We start from the raw sequence: 15,768 nt of genomic DNA, 5'->3' as shown, positions 1-15,768 counted from the left end.
TATGTGACAAGCTATGTTTTCTTTCTCGTTTTTTGGTTTGGAGGTTAATGGTAAGGCTATTGTTAAAGCAAGACAAAAGTATTAGGAAGAAGCTGCGAAATAATATTGAACTTGGGATGTATTGGTTTTATGGTGGTCCTGTGTTGTAACTTTAACAATGAAAATGAACCATATAGTTAAAGAAGATAATACAAATTCATCCTGAAGTAACTACCACAATGTACTACATTTTAAAATATAGATGTTTATTTTTTCATATCAATGAATGTTCATCAAAAGATCTAAACAGTACAAAATTCTGAATAGAAAGTGTTTGCCATTTTTACCTTCATAGACACATTTAATATTTTTATACCACTCTAGAATTTTAGAATATAGCTAAAGAGATGGCTATATAGTTATACTCAAAATGTGAAGTAATACTGATCCTTCCTTTGAGTCCTCTAAAAATGGATACTTCTCCTCCAAATGTTACAGGCAGCATTTCATGTTAATATACTTTCTTATTTAAAATAGCTGCCTTGTGAGCAATTGTGTAGTTGTAAAATCAACTTTTATTTTAACCAAGGTCTTTGTAATGGGTTGAAACATTAGAAATGTTTCAATGTTATTAGCAATTATTTATTAGAAAATGTCTATATTCCAGTATTTATTACCTGTTTCCCTACTTAGTGTACACACACACACACACACACACACACACACACACACACACACATTTGAGCAACAGATTGCACAGTTCCTCAAGAATTTATACTTGGTGTCAATCTGCCTGGGTTCAAATCCTTTTTCCTCAATTGCTATGCAACCTACAACAACGTTTTTCACTGTAGTTAGCCTAAATTTAAGATGACAATTATATTAATGTTCTCTAGCAATGATCAAATGAAGTAATGTTATGAAAACATTACTGCTGTTCTAGCATCTGGCCCATAGTAGTTGCTCAATATTTGTTGAAAGAATGAATAATTATGTCTTATAGTACTAAACCATAATGATATGCAATCATATACATTGTTATAATAATTTCCATAACATAAATCATGGAAGTTGAATAGCTAGGTTGAAGAATATGATCATTTTATATATTAATACATACTAGATTATCCAAATGTATAATAACAGATTACCTGCAGAAAGGTTCTGAAAATTTACTACCTTATTTAAAAACATAGGCAAGTGCTTCTTCCTTAAATACTGACCTTACAAATTATCTAATTATTTTCATTTTCCATTCCTCTTATTTAAACACATGGTTGACTGCTGCCTTGGAATTACTTGGCTCTTAGTGAGTTGGAGTAGCATTTCTATGTCTCCATCTCTTGCATTTCATTTTTGAATGCCTTGCTCATGCTGCATCCATAGTTATGCTCTAGAATCTTATTTATTTGCAGATGATTATTACTGTTACTATTGTTACTATTACATTGTTTAGATTGAACATAGTTGATGACTTTATGCTCTACAAATTTAAACATTTGTTTAAAATGTTTAATGAAGGTAAAACATGCAAGAAATGTCATACATAAGTATTGAGTACAATTGATAAGGTTTTAATCTGTGTATACACCTATGTAACTGTCATAGAAAAAGCTATAGAAAATTTCCATCTTGAATGTTCCTAGTGGATGCCAGCTCGGTAAACTCAGAAGGATGTCAATACGGACCTCTACAACTGTAGATTAGTGTTGCTTTTGAACTTTCACCTGAAAATTATAACACACAATAGGTGTTCTTGGGTCTAATTTCTTTTGCTAAGCTCTGTGCCTGTGAGATTTAGAGCTGTATTTCTGTTTCTTCAATTTAGAAAATACTTTCCAATGTTTTTTCAAAGTGGGTCTTTCAACTAGTGATATTTGCGAAACACTAGCATGTAGTGTTGTCATATGTTATCTTTGTCATTTTGGTGAATATGTATTGCATTTCCTGGTGATTGATTATACTGAGAACCTTTTTCATGTACTTATTGGTTATGTGGATATGTGCCTTTGTGAAGTGCCTAATTAGAATTTTTTGCCATTTATAAATGGAATAGTTTGTCTTTTTGTTATTTATGGGAACTCTCCAATATTTTAAATACTATTTTTTGACAGATTTAATATATCATCTTCTAGTCTGTGATTTACATTTTTATTCTCTTAATGGTATGTTTTGATCAAAGATTTTCTTAATTTTAATGAAGTCAAACTTAACTAGCTTTCTTTGTACTTTAATAATGTTTGTGTCCTTTTAAGGATACCTACCTACCAACCCTGATATCATGAAGATATTATCATAAACCTTGACCAAAAATTATGATATAAAAAATTAAAATAGACACACAGACCAGTGCAAGAGAACTGAGACCCCAGAAATAAAAACCCCATATATAGAATGGTTATTAAAGTAAAGACCCAGAACATACAATAAAGAAAAGGATGTTGCTTCACCAAATGGTGTCGGGAAAACTTTCAGAATAATAAATTTAGATCACAGTCTCAGACCATAAACAAAAATTAATTCAAAGTGGATTATACACTTGGATGTAAGACATGAAACCATAAATTACATAGACAAAAACATAAACAACATACTCCATGGCATTGACCTCAATGGTGCCTTTGGACACTCAACTCTAATGACAACAAAAGGAAAAAAGAAAAAGGCAAAATGCAAGTAAACAAATGGGACTATATCAAACTAAGATGCATTTGAATAGCAGAAGAAGCCTTTGTTAAATTGAAACACATCCTTTTGGATGGGAGAAAACAACTGACACATCATGCATCTGACGAGTTAATATCCAAAATTTCTAAAGAGCTCATATAGTTCAACAACAGCACAACTGATAACTCATCAAAAATGGACAGGGGATCCAATTAGACACTTCTCCAAAAAAATAAAAAAAGACATACAATGACCAACAGGACCATGATAAAAAGTTCATCTTGACTTATTAAGAAAACACAAATCAAAATCAAAAGGATATATCACCTCTCACCTTAAAAATGACCTTTATCAAGAAGACCAGAAACAAGTGTTGGTGAGGATGTAGAGAAAAGGGCACCCTCATACACTGTTGGTGGAAATAAACTGATGCTGCCTCTATGGAAAAAACAATATGGATGTTCCTCAACAAATTAAAAATAGATCTACAATATAATTCAGGAATTCTTCCCCAGATAGAAAATAAAAATACTAATTTGTAAAGGTAACATGCACTTCTATGCTCAATCCTTCACTCTTTATAATAGCCAAAATTTGGAAACTATCTGAGCGCCCAGGGAAACATGAATGGGCAAATGAGATGTGGCAGATGTATGTGGAATACCAGTCAGTCATAGAAAATACACAATCTTGCCAGTTGAGATAACATGGATAGAACTGGAGGGGATTATGCTGATCAAAATAAGTCAGAAGAAGAAAGACAGATACTGCATGCCACTCATGTGGCTTGTAAAGAAACAAATGAAGAACATTTGAAAACAAATTTAAAAAATTCAGATTCTGATTGTATAAGTGGCATTATCATCAGGTGTGGCAGCCGTGAGGGAGGAGGCACCATGTACTATGGGGGGGGGGGCTTATTGGTAGTTGGGTGGTGGATGTGTTATGGTAACATAGATTTGAAAAAGTATGAATCTGCACTTCTACAACATGCAGGTTGTAAACCAACATTACCTCAATTAAAAAAATTCTACAACTAAACTGAAATTGTTGAATTTTCAAATTCTGGTGTCAAACAAATATAAGACTGATTATAATCCAGTTATTCATCTCTGCTCAAAATAAATATCCTTCAGATGTTTCAAGTTTCTATTCCATCAAATGGTGTATTAGTAAATAATTCACAGGAATAGTATAAAAATTATTGAGATAATATGTGATAAAATATATTCCTTGCCCTATCCTAATTTCTTAATAAGTGACAGCTATTAATCTGAGTATTATATATATATATTTTTTTTGAGAAGCAGGGATAACTATCTTTCAATGAAATTGTTCAAAGATCAAAAGATAAAATGTCTATAAAGACTATTGCTTTAAATTTTAAATGCTCTTAGTTCAAACTAGCTTTTGTGAAGAAGTAATATTTTTAAGGACCTTATATACTTAGAAACTTGGTTTAAGTAATTAGTATATTGAAGAATTTTATAAAGCACTCTGCATGCAGAATTTTTTAATAACACATTAAATCTTTCAAGACTTAGTTCAATATTTAATACCCATTAGTATTTCTAAAAGTGTTTTATTACCCCAAATGTTGCTCAAAGTATTCAATAATGCCATAAATTTGTCCACAATGCACTGTGGGATTGAATGAGTTGCTGCTACTCTACTTCAGTACCCTCAGTGTTGAATTAATGCTTCCAAAAGACAGTGTGGACTGAAGAAGATACTCATTTTAAAACTGAAAAAAAGAAAAATAAGTACTGATTAAAAACATATTGAAAAGTAGTTTATTTCAAATGTCATTAATAAAATTTTCTTATAGTCTGGACATTGAGCTCAGAAGTAAAAGCATATTTTTAAGTAATTTTTATCTTTATATTATCAATTTATAGGTACAGTTGTACCTACTGTATCTTTTCTCTAATTAGAGATGGCATATAGACTGGCTCATTACTTTTGCCTAATGAGCCAGGATCCATGCCACCTCTCTAATCAGAAAAGAGATAGGTACAGAATGTTCCCATTGACTTATTATAAATCATTTTCTTTCTCTCGCTCCTTTTTTAATCAAAAAATTAAGTCACTGTCCTCCATACTTTTGTCCATATCCAAGATGGTTTCATTCAGGAGAGGTAATTGTACAGAGATTACCTTGGGAGAATTAAAGACGCTCTCATGCAGTGCCCTGCCGGCTGTCTCTGCCTTGAAGCATTCACTGCCTCAAACATGAATGACCAGAGAAAGGTCTACAGGAGACTGGGATGTCTTCTTTTTTATTGGCTAGACTTGAGTTGCCGCCTTGTTTCTCTGCTAGGAAGCAACAACTTTTCACAAAAGCATTGGCTGCTACAGAGTTGTTTTCTCTGAGTCTTCACCTCTAACTGGCAGAAGTTAGAAAAAATGTGTCACCCCTGGCACTTTGTTTTGTGCAGACCCTGTTGTCGCTTTCCCTAGGAAATTAATCAATGGGCCAAATGAATGCCTTTCACTTAGACCTGCCTACACATTAAGGGAACATATATGCATGTAAATTATACAAAGTACTGGGTGATCTGACTTGGTTAAATAGATTTTGAAATGTACAATAGAAACAGCTAGACCATCCAATCTGTACCAGCAATTTCTAGAGCATCTTCTCCCAGGTGTTGGTTTGTTTAATGCTTCCAGCTAGCATAAAATGTAGAGGGGCTGGGGTAGAGTTAGGTAGATAGAAGAGAATCTCATGTCATGGGGTAATAAAAATGACAATCCTCCAAATCTGTCATCTACAATTGCAAAACCAGAATCATATGAATCAAATTTTCCACAGCTGCTTCTCAATTCTTTTACCATCAGGGTTCTACTTGCCCTTTAAAGGTGGGAATTTCTCTTTTATGCATTGTCATTAAGGATCAATAAACTTTTGTTGTGAGTCCATAAAAGTGAATACATGGGAGAAAGTAATAATTATCTAAATATTCAGTTCCTCTTCTTTTAATTCAGATGCTTATTCAGGATTCTGGAGGTGAAATGCTACACTTAATTTTTATGGGCTAACATTTCTGCTCAAATACAAAATGTCCATTTTCCTTTTAGTTCAAATGGGATTATCAACATTTTTCTGAGATAATTTTTGTTTTTTGGGCAGTTAGGTGCAAAGTACCTAATAGAAAATAGAAAAGTCTAGAAATTGAATTGACATTTGGAATTATTTCAGATTCAAAATGTGTTAATCAGTGTACAAAACAAATTTAATGACTACATAAATAATAAAACATTAAAAGACATCCCACTGAATGGGAGACAATATTTACACATAACAACTGATAAGGGATTAATATACAAGACACATTAAAAAGACTTATACAATTTATTAATTAAAAATATAAACAACTGAATTAATGGTGGGTCAGTAGACCCAGACAATTCACCAAAGAGGATATACAGAAGGTCAGTAGACCCATGGAAAAAAATCTCATTACTTTTAATAGAGATGGAGGTTAAAACCACAATGAGGTATTACCTCACACCCATGAAAATGGCAGGGATTGAAAGATGCTCACAAGTGCTGGAGAGGATGCAGAATTAAAGGAATCCTATTACGTTGTTGGTGGGAGTAATACTGGTGCAAACATCTTGGAAAACAATGTGAATTTACCTTAAAAAAACTACAAAATAGTTATTGTTTCGGCAAGCCTATTCTTAGGCCCAAAGAATATGAAACCATCAACTCAAAAACTGCCCTGCAGTGTTCATTGTAATTAGTTGCAATGCTTAGGGCATAGAGATGACCTAAGTGTCCAATGATGAAGGACTGAATCAGCTGACTGTTTTCTATACCTACAATGTAATATTACCTACCCCTAAAGAAGGACAAAATGATGTCATTTATAGCAAAATGGACGATGCTCAAGGGAATTACATATAATAAATCAGGTCATAATAACAAAGACAAATACTGGACATATAATGGAGGATTTGACAAAGCAAAATACTTAGAAAATTTAAGTATACTGAGCTAGCTGCAGCTGCCTCTGTACAGGTTTGATCCCCAGCTGTGGAGGTGATCCACATGGTGCAGCGGACCTCTCCTAACTCACCTGCTGCTTCCCTCAATAGTTCACTTCATCCGGCTGCCTGTTCTCCTCTCATTCTCTCTCTGGTGAATGCTCTCACCGCCCCTGCACCTTTGGCCTGTACCCCAGTTCTATAGGCATAAAACAACAACAACAAAACAAAACAAAACAAAACAAAAAAACCTCTAGTGTACTGAGAAACAAAGTAAGGTTTCTGAAGTTAAGAAGAGAGGAAGGGAAAAAGTGAGGGAGAAAGGATCAAAGAAGTACAAAGGATTACAGGAAAAAAACAAAATAATATCCATGTCTCCTGTTTTCCCAGATCATTCCTGGGCATAGTTTCTCAATGTAGTCAATGTACACCTCCTCCAAAAACCCATTTTCAGAGTTTTTCAGTTGAAATGGTAATGAAGAGGTCATACTTTTGCAATAATCCAGATGAGATTTGGTAATAGTATGCACCAAGTTAGGAGCAATGAAAAAAGTCTGACTCAAAGCTGTCAGAAAGGTGAAGTCCATGGAATTTCCTGACTAGATGTGGCCCAAAAGTGAGTGAGAAAAGTCAAAGATTTTGGGAATTGATTTATGAAGCCCAGAATTGCCAATGACTCTGATAAAGCAAGAAATGTCCGGGAATCCCATTTGGTTAGGGCATGTTAATTTTGAACTATCTATTGTAATTGCAAGAAGGTGTTAATTAGGCAGTTGCAAATCTGTCTGCAGTTGATCTGGGCTGGAAATGTAAGTTTGAAAATCAAAAGCATACAGATAGAATTGAAAAGAGAAATGAATTAAGACCGGTGAGTAGAATGGAAGAGTCTAGGACTAAGATAGATAGAGGATTAATTAAAGATAAAATTGGTATTTCAGACTATTGCATAAGGGGTATCTATCCAATGCTACCAGCACAACTGCCCAACTAAATCATAAAAAAATACAAGATAAATGTATAACTTACAAGCTTACTAAAAAAAAAATCAGATAAATTCAAATTTAATAGTAAAACATGTAATCATGAGGTAATAGAAGAAAATGAAGGCAAATGTTTCTACAGTCTGGCATCTTAAAAATGTTGTTAGGATGGTATCACAACCAGAAACACTAAAAGAAAACAGTCAAACATCTAACTCATAAACTGAAAATTTAAAATTCAAGCACTGCTTACCAGTTTGTGTGTCATTTGTCAAGAATTATAAAAGAGATAATATTATTTGGAAGGAGTTTGAGATAACCTGGCAAACTGTGAAAGTAAAAATGTGAAAACTATTTAATCTAAGAATTCTATTTATAGGACATTATCTGAGGAATATAATCAGTCAAGACCTTAAATGTGTACTCAGAATTGCTTATTGTAGAATTACTTCAAGTAGCAGATAATTAGAACCAGTAAAAACTTCAAAAGGAAACTGATTAAGTAAATTATAATCCATACCTACAATGGAATAGTTGTGCCTTATAGAGAAATGAATTATGTCTATTTGTATAGACATGCAACAGGTTTATAATATGTTATTAACTGAAAGAAGCAAGAAGATAGTATAATCTTTTGGGTTGTTAGAAAAGTCATGACACATGTTATCTGTGTTGTCCAAAGAAAAAATATATTATGCCTTTTCTGACAACTCAATATAAATTTAATATATATTGAGAAGTTAGAAATTTGCACTGAATCTTTCGCTTATTATACATACCAATTTTAGGTCCTACGTAGAAGCAAGGCACAGACCAGAGCAATTAGGATTGAATCCTTGACCTCCTTTTAATCATTTTTCAATCCAATATCCTAGTTTGTTTCTTCATTTTAAATGTGTTTTAGAATAAATAGATGTCAAGGCAATTGTAAAGTTTACATATAAGGTATACTTAATTCATGTTCATGAGTGTCGCTATTTTATTAATTTAGATTTTAAGATTATTGAATTTGTGAAACTTAAATATTTTGAAATAGTAGTCATGGATTATTAAATTTTGAGTGAAAATCAAACTTTTCCTATGGCAAGGAGAAAAATATCACTTCAGAATACTAGTGTACTAGAATCTTTAGAATGCCACACTTTGTGCTGTTACATGGCAGGGAATGATATCTCATTCTCTTTATAGATAAGCTCTTTGTTGTTCCCCACAGTTGTGCATGCTACCCAGGGATGTTGCGTCTCAGTCTGAAGAAATTCCTTTTTTGTTGCTCTGTTTCAGTTGGGGGAGAATCAAAATCTCAGCATTTGTAAAATATCTGCATGTTTGTGTTTGAAGGAATAATTTCACTGGATGTAGACTTACATTGATAGAGCCACCCTCCAGCATTTTAAAGACTTTGTCTTGTCATCTACGTGCCTACATTGTCTCTGGTGAGAAGTCAGCCATGAGTCTGGATGTGAAGTGTTTGCTGGCTTGTACTCTGTCTAGGCAGTTTGCATGCTTTGTCTTGGCTGAGGTTTGTGCAGGGGCCAATATCTGTACACTGATGTCGCTGTTACTTTTGAGTTTCTAGATAAATTAGCTTAGTTTTGTTTATCTTGACAGTCTTCATTTATGTTTGAACGGTAATTTTGTTGGGGAGAGTTTTTGTTGACAGTCTTATTTTTCTTTCCTTACTTAAAATATATCATCCCACTGTCTTTTGCCCTTCATGATTTCCGATGAGAAATCTGTTGTTAATCTTATTGAAGTTTCCATATATGAAATGGTCATTTCTGTTTCTGTTTCTCTTTGTTTTTCAATAGTTAGATTATAGTATGTCTTAGTATTGATTATTTTGTTTGTTTGTTTGGTTTTTTTTTTTTTTGGAGTTTATCTTGCATGTACATATTAATGTTTTTCATCAAATGGTACTTTAAAAAAGTTCATTTCCAGTTTTTCATTGCTAGTATATGGATATTGAAGTTTTTTTATGTGTTGAACATATGCCATATAAAGCTATAAATACACTTATTACTTTTAATAGTTTTTATATAGCTCATTGAGATTTTCTAAGTAGACAAACTTTTTAATCCATGATAGGGGCAAATCTGCTTTACCATTATTTACTCAAGTTTCATTCATTCAACTAAATATGTGCCACTAGTTAGAATGTGGCTATATTTCTTCTTTCTAGTCATTGCCTGTTTTCTGAGTAGACAACTATGAGGTCTTTTAGATATGAGTCGTGTCTATGTCCTTGATCAGCCTATATAATTTAGGTTTACCTTTGCCATATGAATATTTTTCCAAAGAAGTATCTCTTTATGAAGTGGATATTCTAATGAATGTCTGTTGTTAAAAATTGGAAACTAGCAAAGACACAAGTAAAATACATCCTGATGACTGTGTCCGTTAAGCATTTTATTCTTCCCCCAAATCAAAATTACAGTTCTTTTATTTGGAATGGACATTAACTCTAGGTCTTTGGAGAACTTTTGCTAACTTAAGGAAAATTCTTTCAAGTGTGAATTCTGTAGTAGAGGATTTGATTGTTTCATGTTCAGACTACAATTTTAAGCTAAAATGGTTTTTAAAGGTTATAAAACCCATCCCCTTTATTTTATAGGTGATAAAACAGATTTCATTATCTCTCTGAAGGAGAACTTCCCGTTATTATTAAAATATAAGAAGTGAATTCAAATTTATCAGCAAAGAAAATCACACTACACTCCATCTTCACTCTGGTCTGACCACCACCATCACCTTTTACCTGAATAACCATAATGGCCTCTTAATTGGCCTCACTGCTTCTGCCCTGTCTCCTATTCTCAGTGTTTGTGAATAAACCTGAGATTGGTCTCTCGTCTGTACAGAATCCTCCAGTGCCTTCCTCTTTCACTCAGAATGAAAACAAAAATCTTTGCAGCAGACTATATGTCTTAATATTTTACCTCCACTCCAGTGTGATCTTATTTGACCTAATCTTCACAAAGCACCCCCCCCCCTTTTACTATGCTTCTGGATGTTCTCTTCTTGCAGCTCCTTTAATATGCCAAGCATGCTTCTCAGGGTCTGTGCACTCATTGACTCCTGTCTGGGATATTTTGTCCCTAGATAGATGCATGATTCATTCTTTCCTCTGCCAATGCCACATTTTCAGTGAGACCTCTCTTGAGCATACCAACAAATTAAAGTCCAGTTCCATTCTCCACCTTGCTATAATTTTCCATTTTTCACAGCATCCATCATGTTCTAATATAGTATATAGACTACTCAGTTATTATGGTCCTCTAGCTACTTAATTGCAACTTCCACAGAAGCAAATTTTGCTGTGGCTATTGTTTGTTGAAGTTTTTTTTTAGTGACTCTTTTGTTAACTAATAGATCCCTGAAAATATAAAGGTACCTAGCATATAACAGGCTCCGCATAAATATTTGCTTGATGAGTGAAAACAGAAAAGAATGAAGCTACCCTGAAAGTCCAAAGAATGGTTAATTCTTTGATTCAAACCACAGTATTCATCTTTTTTGCTATCTTTCAGTTATGGTAAGTCTTTCAAAATCACAAGTGATAACAGGCTTCCCTCACTTGAAAATAGATTGTTCTTTAGATTATTTGGCAGATTATTTTTTGAAACTAGGAATGAGCAAATATTTTCCCATATTAATTAATAGTACTAATAAAATTTCCAGGCTAAATAAAATAACCTAAGCTCTCTAATCATATCAAATAGGATTGTCTTACTTTTAGATAATGGGGGAACTTATTCCCCATGTTTGTTTTGATCTGTATTTTGTGGGTTCTTTAAGATAAAACATGTCCCTTGAGGTTCGAGCTAAGCCATTTCCGACAGCTTTTTATTTAAAGACCACAAATTGAATAGCACAAATTACAGATCATATTTTTTTTCTCTTTGTATCCCATCTTAATAAAAATATGACAAGATGACAATGTTTGTTTCTTGGAACTTCATGATAAAAGTATTTTAAAAATGGTGGCTCACAACAACAGAAATGTCATGTCTCACATTTTTGGAGGTGAGAGTTACAAAATCAAAGTGTCAGCAAGGCAATGTTCTCTTGGAAAACTGTCGTGGAAAGCACCTCCTCCCCTTTGCCTTTGACTCATTCCAGTGGTTGTCATCAGCCCGTGGCTAGTTTGTAGCTGTATCATTGCTACCAGTGCCAGTTCTCACATGACCTGTGTGCTGGGTGAATATGTCTTCACATAGTGTTTTCCATTTCTTAGAGGGAACATCTTTCATGTACTGGAAACAATAAATCAGTACAGTGAAGTGGCAAACTATAAAATCAATATACAAAACTCTTCACTAAAGATAAAACACCTCTCTCCTCCCTGCTCCCTCCTCCCACCCCTTCATTACTAAGTATTTTCAAGCAATTTACCATATTTCAGGAACTCAGCTACAAGTTAAGTGTTGAACAATAACTTAAGCCAATTCATACTAGCTTTGTTTCTTATCAGGGATGTCTTATTTTTTATATACCTACATTTAATAAGCAAAATGGAAAAAATACATGTTTAGTACAGAATAAGAAGTGTATGTGCAGCTGGAGATTATGGGCTCCTCTTGGACCCTAACAGTTCCCCACAAAAAGCCTTTCAAAGCTGAGACAGAAAGAACTCAGGACAGGGGCATTCAAAGTAGATCCAATCATATTCAAAGTCTCAGGGCTGAGAGAACTTGGCATTGTGGGACTATGATCATTCAGTCTATAGAGTAGGGCTGTGAGGGAGAAGAGCTAGGTGAGGATGGGCTGCATGAAGGTGAAGAAGTAAACAGCAAGTGGATCAGCTTTCTTCATTCTCTGCTCCTCAAGTAAAAAGCACACAGCACACTCTAACCTAACTGTTTACATCTGTTCTTCCTATCTTGCCTCTAACTTCCAAGAAAGGCATGAGCTTCTTTATCCCCTTCTCTACTTTGCTAAACTCTAGATCCTGGATCTGAGTTGATTTATCAGCTTACTTTGATGACCAACTCATCAAACAATGCAGCCCATTTTCTGATTTTTTAAGATTTATTTTATTTGTTTATGCATACAAGACCTGGGGATGCAGCCAGAGGTGCCAGGGGGAGAGTAAAATTATTCACTAGAGGCATAGTGTGGAGCAGAATGGGCAGACTGACTGAAGTACACTGCTCAGGGGAGCAGCAGATGGGTCAGGAGAGGCCTGCTGTGCCATGTGGGTCATCTCCCTGGCTGGGGATCAAACTCATGCTGCAGTGGCTACCGATAGCTTCATAGTGCAGTGGTGGCTTCCTTGTGCCACCAGGAAGGCAATTTTCTTACATCTTTCAATAAATTTCAAATCCTAAATTTTAAATGAAAAGATGTTGGAATTTTTTTAACACAGTGTTCCACAGTATTCTCAGAGGGTGCTTTCTAGCCTGTGAGTTTCTTCGTAGCACCATGTGAAATCGATGAGCATGTGCTTGCCCCACAGCACAGTTCTCCACAGTGTGGTGCAAAGGACCACATTTCTCCTGGAATGTCAGAACAGGAGGTGACACAGAGTCTGCCACCTGTGGACTAGGGGTGTTAACACCTGGGAGGCTGAGACGAAGGTGCAGAGCAGGAGTGCCCTAGATATATCATCTGCAAGCAAGTCTCACGTAAAGTATCTTTATTACCAGCTTAAACATAACATTTAATGTAAATTATATAAGGATAATATAAATATATATGTGCTCCTCCAGTACTCTTTTTATACCTTTAAATCTTACCCTTCTTTGCTCATTGGTTGCTTCCACTTCTGAGATCAACATCTCAAGCTATTTGTGTGTTCACTCTACCCTGCATCTTTTATTCATCAGTCACATCCTCACTCTGCCCTAATGTCCTCCAAGGTGCCACCAAGGAGCGGTAGCAAAGATAGATCAAACATTCTTTAAAACTCTATTATCAAGATGAAATTAAAATGGAATGGTTGAAAAATACATTTGGGGAAATGGTCATTTGGTGAGTTGGACATTGCTCGCAGTGTATTTTTTCTTAAAGAAAACTTAATTATTGGGCTGATACATGTTATATCACATTCCCTCTTGTGTCTTGACCATAAAAAGTTTATCTAGAATTTTGCCACGTTATCAAGTTTTTCTCATTATCGGGAACATAGCAAAAATGGAGAAGTGGCAGTTTTCTCGCTTTTTTTTCCTGTCTCCACTCTCTTGGGCTTATCCATTAGTAAACTCTGATAAAAATGTGCTAAACGTACTAGCTGAAAGTGTGGTGTGGTTGATGGTTGGTATGCACCACCCTTTGGAAGGTCACCTCACTCCGTGGAGCTTGGGGTCGAGCTTGTCTGAGAAGAATCCCACAAAGTGATGGCAGTTTGAGACTGAGCCAGGATGCCATTAACACTGTGACTAACTCACAACTCACAGGCAGGAGGTTTTCAGTTTGTCTTCATTTATTGGAGGTTTCCTATACTGTTAACCTTACTTTAGAGAGGACCTAAACTGACACTCAGAAGCCTGGAGACAGGATAGGCAAGAGTGGGGGGATGCTCCTCTTGGCAAGGTGAATGCTCAGAAAACGCAACTGCAGATGACCCTCACATTCAGGGCTGATGAGATGGTAAAGTCATATTCATACAGGAGAGAAATTGGACTGGGGAGGGGCTGTCCGGTGCCAGCCAACAAGTTGCCAGCCAAAAATCAAAGTATTTACATGAACTGCTACTTTGTCTAAGGAGATAATCATCATTATTTTTATTCAGGTAGAATTATCAAAACATAGATTAGTAACTAGTCAAAGTATCCACTTTAAGTTCTATTGCACCAATTGAGATCATTACTGATCAATATTGCCACTGAGCTGTATTTGAAAAGGTGTGATACAAACATAATTAAAATTTGTGTAGTGTTAAAAGAATTTCACTTGACCATTTCTCAGCTCTGACTTAGTAAACTGACATTTCTCATATTGTGTATATATCTATGTTTTTTTGCAGGGTTAGAGCAGTTTGTTGGAAGGAGGCAAGACTTTCAATTATACCAAGTAGCACTTGCAAACAGGTAAGCAGGTATTGCATTGTAAAGCTCACAAAGTATAACCATAAATGCTGGATTCACTTAAATAAGAGTAGCATGAAAACTGCACTATTTTTTAAGGATTTGGCCAATGTCACATACTTAATGTTTACGGTGTTTGCTTGGGCCTACTTGCTGTTTGGCATTCATTGGTGCTACTCTGCCAGGTGATGCCTCATAGTATAAAACTGACCAGTTACCTAAAAAAGGATTTTTGCTAAAAAGTTAATTTTTTAAATCTGTATTTTAAAATGTGGAGTAGATCTGTTAACATTCTGGATGAAGTATTTGAGAAACTGCTGTACCCACCTTTTAACATTGCTTTGTTGAATTTGTCAAAATTGGCCATACTAGAGAATGTAGAGGGGTTAAAATGAGAGCTGTTTTGCTATCAGGAAGGAGTAGAAGACCAGAGGCATGAGTGTTTTGAAGTATTGTCCTGTGTTTTGGTGTTTCTGTTCAACAAATAATTATGTTGAATTAGCTTTAAGGAACTGTATCCTCATTATAGGACGAGGTGGAGAATCCTTTCCAGGGGTACTTCAGGCATGTAGACTTACATTCTGTTCAGAGAAGTTGAAGTGAAATTCTTCCTTAGATGTTCTCTGATGTTGCTTTACTAAGCTTTGATGTGATAGAGCAGTGCACTGTCAAATGAATGAGTTGATCTTATTTTTTGCTATTAAAGAAGGAAAAGAAATTTAAGGGAGATGTAGGTGACAGTGGTAAATTTGCAAATGACTCTCATATGTTTGAGCAGCACTGCCCTTGAGCTGCTGTCCTGGTGAGTGGTGTGTATCGACAATAGCAACATTCTGTTTATTGCCCGCATGCTCAGGCGAGGCCTAAAGAAAGGGGCTGTGACTCTGCAACACCTTGACGAAGCACATTCTTGCCACCATTCTATCTTCTAAATCACCTTTGTTTAAAATCCTAAAGGGGACCATTGCATAATTTGGGGGGAATAATTTTCACAGGATAGTCACTTCAAAGTCTGGCTCATCCTAATCAAAACCAGCTATCACCTGAAAGATGATGAGATTAAAGAAGGTGTGAGCGCTCTTAATTTAGTGAGCGGGAAGCTGCCGCCCCTGGGCGGGGGGGGG

At 35.1% G+C, this 15,768-nt stretch overlaps 1 protein-coding gene across 1 annotated transcript in view; it reads left to right on the top strand.

The window, feature by feature from the left end:
- USH2A (Usher syndrome 2A (autosomal recessive, mild)) overlaps positions 1-15,768 on the top strand; it is a 589,735-nt gene that overhangs the window by 45,162 nt on the left and 528,805 nt on the right. The window contains 1 exon segment of the mRNA XM_004685238.1: positions 14,584-14,647. Within this exon segment, the coding sequence (XP_004685295.1) occupies positions 14,584-14,647 (64 nt within the window).

The sequence above is a fragment of the Condylura cristata genome, unplaced genomic scaffold (genome assembly GCF_000260355.1).
Source record: "Condylura cristata isolate star-nosed mole 26May11 unplaced genomic scaffold, ConCri1.0 scaffold00018, whole genome shotgun sequence".
NCBI lineage: Eukaryota > Metazoa > Chordata > Mammalia > Eulipotyphla > Talpidae > Condylura > Condylura cristata.
This window is presented reverse-complemented; position numbering and strand designations above follow the sequence as displayed.